Source organism: Mobula birostris, chromosome 12, assembly GCF_030028105.1.
Source record: "Mobula birostris isolate sMobBir1 chromosome 12, sMobBir1.hap1, whole genome shotgun sequence".
NCBI lineage: Eukaryota > Metazoa > Chordata > Chondrichthyes > Myliobatiformes > Myliobatidae > Mobula > Mobula birostris.
Genome location: NC_092381.1, coordinates 7,176,615 through 7,183,540, shown reverse-complemented (window position 1 = coordinate 7,183,540; position 6,926 = coordinate 7,176,615). Strand labels below are relative to the sequence as shown.

The 6,926-nt window shown below is 45.4% G+C and overlaps 1 protein-coding gene across 1 annotated transcript in view; it reads left to right on the top strand.

Moving 5' to 3' along the window:
• Window positions 1-6,926, top strand: part of rpf1 (ribosome production factor 1 homolog) — a 41,975-nt gene continuing 35,049 nt past the window's right edge. Inside the window, exon 1 of the mRNA XM_072273288.1 lies at window positions 1-255. Coding sequence (XP_072129389.1) covers window positions 55-255 — 201 coding nt within the window. The 5' untranslated portion in view covers window positions 1-54. The remainder of the gene's footprint in view (window positions 256-6,926) is intronic.

Genomic DNA, 6,926 nt, shown 5'->3' with positions numbered 1-6,926 from the left:
GGAAGCGGAAGCGGGTGTGCACGAAGAGTGGCCACGAGCCGGCGCGGCGGGACGATGGGGCCGAAGGAGCGAGGGGAGAAACGGCGGCGGGTGGAGCCAGGGGGACCGTCCCCGGCCTCAGCCGCGTCCCCTGACCCGTCTCCGGCTCCGGCCTCGGCCGAGCCGCAGTTCCCCGCCAGCTTCAGCGTGTCCGAGATCAAGAACAAGCAGCGGCGCCAGCTGATGTACCAGAGGTGGCGGCGGGCCCAGCGCAAGGTGAGGAGGTGGTCAGAGGTCCAGGGGATCTGGGTCATTCGGGTTGTGGATCAAACGGTCATTACAGTAGGGATTCAGGATAAGGGGACTAACGGGGTCAAAGAGGTCAGGGGTCATTAGGGTTCATTGGTCAAAGGGATAATGGTCATTAGGATCAGAGGTCATGGACCAGCATAATGGAGCAAAGTGGTCAAAGGGATCAGGGGTTCAGTGACATCAAGGCCCTGGCCCAGGGACGTGTCAGGGGTCAAAGTGATCTGGGGTTGGGGATCAATGAGGTCGTGCCTAAGGTGACAAATGGCATAGGGTGGTAGAGCTTTGGTGAATCAGAATCAGGTTTATTATCACCGGCATGTGACGTGAAATTTGTTAACTTAGCAGCAGATCTCAAAAAGGCAACATCCATCATTAAGGACTCCCGTCATCCAGAATATACCCTTTTTTCATTGTTACCGTCAAGAAGGAATCTGAAAACACACTCAACGATTCAGGAACAGCTTCTTCCCCTTCCGCCATCAGACTTCTGAATGGACAATGAACCCATGAGCACTAACTCACTTTTTTCCCCCTCTTTTTGCATTACAGTCTTTTTCACATTGGTTGTTGTTCATTCTTTTATTTGGGAATAGATCTTTTTGTAAATTCTATTGTATTTCTTTTTTTCTTGTGAATGCCTGCAAGAAAATGATTCTCGGGGTAGTATATGGTAACGTGTGGACTTTGATAAATTTACTTTGAACTTTGAGTGGAGCTTGGGGGCGCTGGATGATGTATGCCCTGGACCCGGAGGAGAATTCCCTGTAGATGCAGCAGAGTCAGACGGTGAGCTGCCGATGGATGGGGCAGGAAAAGAAGATTCTTGAGGGTGAAGAACAGGGGAGGTGAGGGGATGCCAGTGGGTGTGAAGGTAAGGCAGGGACCATCTGCAGGAGGAAGTGATGGGGAGATGGATTGCATGCGCATTGGTGGGTAGAGAGATAGCTGCCTCTGAGTGACGTGAGAGACAGTTCAACGTTCAAAATAATTTTATTATCAAAGTACATATATATTATCATCTGCTGCCTTGAGGTTCGTTTTCTTGCAGGAATAGTATTTACAAAAACTACACCTAGGCAAAGTCTGACAAACAACCAATGTGCAAAAGAAGACAAACTGTGCAAATTGGGAAACAATACTGAGAATGTGAGTTGTAAAAAGTCATTGAAAGTGCGTCTGTAGGCCATAGAATCATAACCAAGTTGCTGGAACGGACTTGGGGGCAATACAATGCGGCAGAGCCGAAGCGAGGAAAGGTCCAAGGTTTGATCGATTTGAGAGCCGAGCCAGATTGGAAGGGTCAGGTACTGGCCCTGTCAGGGCAACAGAGCCTAAGGGTGAGGAATGACCCGAGGTTCGCATGATTTAAGCGCCAGACCAGATTGAAATGGTCGGGGTATCGTGGTCAGAGATGAGAGATGGGCCGGTTTGGCTCACTGCTTGTGGGGTTTACATGACTCTCTGCTGGACCAAGGCCTTCTTAATCAGTTTATGTGGACTTCTGTATTGGTTGCACTGATGCCTGACATTGTGAACTTCAATTCTGAATGTTATTTGCTTTTTTTTTTATTGATTTGTTATTTTCAATGGTTCCATTTAAAATATCTACAATATGCAACCCAAAATTCTTACTCTCTGCAGCCATCCTTGAAACAGAAGGAAAAATCTAAAGGATGAATGACGGAAAAACAATGTTCACTCCAATATTTCAACATCTCTCGGTCTCTCTTTCTCACGCACGCACGAGACAGATATCACTCCTTCCACAGTGATACAGCAGACAAACAGGTTTCGATGTTACAGTCAATCTGAAGCTTCACTTTTTATTTCAAGTTCCTCAACTCGAGAGTCGGCTTCAAACTCTCATTCAGCAGTGTGAGAGAGAGAAAGCAATCGCTTATCAAGTGCAGAGGTCTCTGTCAGCCACTCTTGCTGTCTTTGATGTTCCTGCTCCCGGTACGCTTCAGTTTGCGACAGCAGCAAGAACTTGTGATCACATGGCCGTGCAAGACTGCACCCCAGAGGCACCCCGGACTTAAGGCCAAACCTGAACATAACAAAAATGTGTCTGATAGGTGAGCTTAAGAGCGGGAACGCTGCCATGCAGAACCACTGTTTGAGTGCTGCTGTGGATCAAAGACCCGACAGGACCCCAGTCACTTTGAAAAGGAAAATAAGGACTTTGGAAGAGGAAGAAATGAACTGTTTCGCTGATGCGCTGGGAGGTGTTGCCAAATATTGATTGGCATCTCCTTAGAGTGAGGGATTTAGGTAGGGTGAAGTTTGTTAGATGTGTTCAGGAAGATTTCTTGACACAAGAGGAGAGGCTGCACTTGATCTGGTATTGGGAAATGAACCTGGTCAGGTGTCAGGTCTCTCAGTGGGAGAGTATTTTGCAGGTAGTGATCACAATTCTATCTCCTTTACCTTAGCATTGGAGAGGGATAGGAACAGACAAGTTAGGGAAACGATTAATTGGAGTAAGGGAAACTGAGGCTATTAGGCAGGAACTTGGAAGCATAAATTGGAACCAGATGTTCTCAGGCAGATGTTCAGGGGATACTTGCGTGGGGTTCTGAGTAGGTACGTTCCAATGAGACATGGAAAGGATGGTAGGGTACAGGAACCGCGGTGTACACAGGCTGTTGTAAATCCAGTCAAGAAGAAAAGAAGAGCTTACGAAAGGTTAAAAAAAACTAGGTAATGATATGAATCTGGAAGATTATAAGGCTAGCAGGAAGGAGCATAAGAATGAAATTAGGAGAGCCAGAAGGGGCCATGAGAAGGCCTTGGCGGGCAGGATTAAGGAAAACCCCAAGGTATTCTGCAAGTATGCGAAGAGCAAGAAGATATGAGAGAATAGGACCAATCAGGTGTGATAATGGGAAAGTATGTATGGAACCGGAGGAAATAGCGGAGGTACTTAATGAATACTTTGCTTCAGTATTCACTAAGGAAAAGGACCTTGGCGATTGTAGGGATGACTTGCAGTGGACTGAAAAGCTTGAGCATGTAGATATTAAGAAAGAGGATGTGCTGAAGCTTTTTGAAAGCATCAAGTTGGAAAGTCGCCGGGACCGGATGGGATGTACACCAGTATATTGTGGGAAGCGAGGAAGGAGATTGCTGAACCTCTGGCAATGATCTTTGCATCATCGATGAGGACAGGAGAGGTTCTGGAGGATTAGAGGGTTGCAGATATTTTTCCCTTATTCAAGAAAGGGAGTAGGGATAGCCCAGAAATTATAGACCAGCGAGTCTTACTTCAATGGTTGGTAAGTTGATGGAGAAGATCCTGAGAGGCAGGATTTATTAACATTTGGAGAGGCATAATATGATTAGGAATAGTCAGCATGCTTTGTCAAAGGCAGGTTGTGCCTTCCGAGCCTGATCGAATTTTTTGAGAATGTGACTAAGCACATTGATGAAGGTAGAGCCGTAGGTGTAGTGCATATGGGTTTCTGCAAGGCACTTGATAAGGTACCCCATGCAAGGCTTATTGAGAAAGTAAGGAGGCATGAGTCCAAGGGGACATTGCTTTGTGGATCCAGAACTGGCTTGCCCACAGAACGCAAAGTGTGGTTGTAGATGGTCATATTTTGCATGGAGGCCGGTGACCAGTGGTGTGCCTCAGGGATCTGTTCTGTGACTCCAACTCCATCTGATTTTTATAAATGACCTGGATGAGGAAGCGGAGGAATGGGTTAGTAAATTTGCTGATGACGGGGTGTTGTGGATAGTGTAGAGGGCTGTCAGAGGTTACAACGGCACATTGATAGGATACAAAACTGGGCTGAGAAGTGGCAGATGGAGTTCAACCCAGATAAGTGTGAGGCGGTTCATTTTGGTAGGTCAAATATGATGGTAGAATATAGCATTAATGGTAAGACTCCTGGCAGTGTGGAGGATCAGAGGGATCTTGAGGTCCGAGTCCATAGGACACTCAAAGCTGCTATGCAGTGACTCTGTGGTTAAGAAAGCATACACTGCATTGGCCTTCATCAATTGTGGGATTGAGTTTAAGAGCCAAGAGGTAATGTTGCAGCTATATAGGACCCTGGTCAGACCCCACTTGGAGTACTGTGCTTAATTCTGATCACCTCACTACAGGAAGGACGTGGAAACCATAGAAAGGGTGCAGAGGAGATTTACAAGGATGTTGCCTGGTTTGGGGGCATGCCTTATGAGAATAGGTTGAGTGAACTCGGCCTTTTCTCCTTGGAGCAACAGAGGATGAGAGGTGGCCTGATAGAGGTGTACAAGATAATGAGAGGCATTGATCGTGTGGATAGTCAGAGGCTTCTCCCCAGGGCTGAAATGGCTAGTACGAGAGGGCATAGTTTTAAGGTGCCTGGAAGTAGCTACAGAGGAGACGTCAGGGGTAAGTTTGTTTTTTTTTACGCAGAGAGTGGTGAGTGCGTGGAATGGGCTGCCGGCGACGGTGGTGGAGGCGGAAGCGATTCCTGGATAGGTACGTGGAGCTTAGAAAATAGAGGGCTATGGGTAAAGCCTAGGTTGTTCTAAGGTAGGGACATGTTCGGCACAGCTTTGTGGGAAGAAGGGCCTGTATTGTGCTGTATGTTTTTTTTGTTTCTATATTTCTAAGATCACTATAAATTACAATAAGTAGATGTAAACAAAAACACCTAGTGGAATAAAGAGCAAAATAATGAGGTAGTGTTCACGATTTCACTGTCTGTTCAGAAATCTGATGGCCGAGGGGAGGAGCTGCTCCTAAAAGTGATGAGTTGTTTGTCTTCAGACCTATACCTTCTCCCTGATGATTGGAATGAGAAGAGGGCCTGTCCCGAGTGATCAATGCTCCCTCCTTGAGGCATCGCCATTTGAAGATGTCCTTGGTGCTGGGGAGTCTAGTGCCCATGATGGAGCTGGCTGAGTTTGCAACTTTCTGCAGCTTTTTCCGATCCTAGTCAGTGACTCCTCCATACCAGACAGTGATGCAACCAGTCAGAATGTTCTCCACGGTCCACCTGTAAAAATGTACTAGTCTTTGGTGACATAACAAATCTCCTTGGACTCGTAATGGAAAAAACCACTGTCGTGCCTTCCACGTAGGGAGGACAGTGGCAAATAGTCAAAGTTGGGTTTATTGTCAGTGAACAGACGCTCAAGCAACAGGTTTGTAAATTTGTTAGTTGCATTGGTGTACTGATAACCGAAGATGCGTTTGAATAATGCATTCAGAATTTTTCATTGATACCTCTCCTGTTTTTTTTTATTGTACTGCTGAACCCTGCCATCTGCTTGCCATTTCCTTCCCTGGATTCTCGTGTTGTTTCTAATGAATTAGCAAGGAAGCTGTTTGGATAAAATTGCAATTAAGCAGCAAGACCCTTTTTTTTTAATCTTTTGGTGGCAGCTGTTGTTTTTGACATGATTCTTGAAACCCGAGACGAATGGAGGTTGGCCTTTTGGTCACCAGGTTCAATTCAGTGTGTGTCAGGGCTCACCTCAGTCATGGAAGGTGGCTTTAGGACAATCTTCCAACTATCAGTACCTCCCTTACCTTGACTTAGAACTATTGCATCCTGAACATGCCTGTTGGAAACCACTGCTTTTTAAAATCCTTTCTATAAGATATTAGATGAATTGATGTAAGACTAAAGTCGTAGTTTAATCATAATCTGTAATTTTTGAAAAAACTTGTATATTTTTCACAGTAAGTCGTGGTTTGTCTGCATTTACTAGCAGAAAGTGGTATAGCATCTTCATAATGGTTTATTACCATTCATATTTTTCATTGGCTAAGTGTTCACACATTACCTATGAGATATAATTCTGCACCCATCATTTCTCTTATTTCCAATGAATTTTCTGTAATCTGGAGTATAAAGGTGTTGGATTTTTCAGAGGCGCCATCTTTCTTTTTGCCTTCTCCATCTTTACATTTCATTGAATCTCTACTTTGTTACTCGGCTCTTCACTTAGTTTGTTTAGTAAACTTTGAAATAAACAATCATTAATAAAACTACTCAGCCATTCCCCGGAAAATCCCTAAGGATCAGAAAATTTGCAGACATCCAACATGGCTAATGGAGTGGGGTACAGGAGCCTTGGGTCTAATGCTGCCAGTTTCAAGAGCAGTTGGTGCCCTGCAGCCATTGGGCTCCTGGAAGGCTTCATTCACTTCAGCGCTGAGCAGTGGATTCACGTTCGGGGACTCTGCTGTTCACTTACCTCAGCGCTGAACAGTTGTGGGCTCACATTCGGGTACTCTGCCGTTCACTTCACTCACCTCTGTGTTGAACTGGCTCCATAGCTGTGGACTCAAGTTGGGATTCTGCCATTCATGTTCTGTGTGTTTTGTTGACTTTTTTTCCTACTATTTGCGCAATTGGAAACCGTGTTCATATCACTAGTTCATGTGGCTTACCTGCTTCATCACTGAACTGGGTGTTTGACAATCTTTGTTGTGTGGTTTTTTTTAATGGGTTCTTTTGTGTTTCTTTCTTTTGTGGCTGCCTGCAAGCTGAATCTCAACGTTGTATACAGTATGCATATGGTCTTATGCATATCTTCTTGGAATGGAGAGGATCTTTCTGTGAGGTGGTTGGTGTGGGTGGAGGGAAGGAAGGAAGAGTGTTTATAAGATTAAGTTAGGTATATGTAGGGTA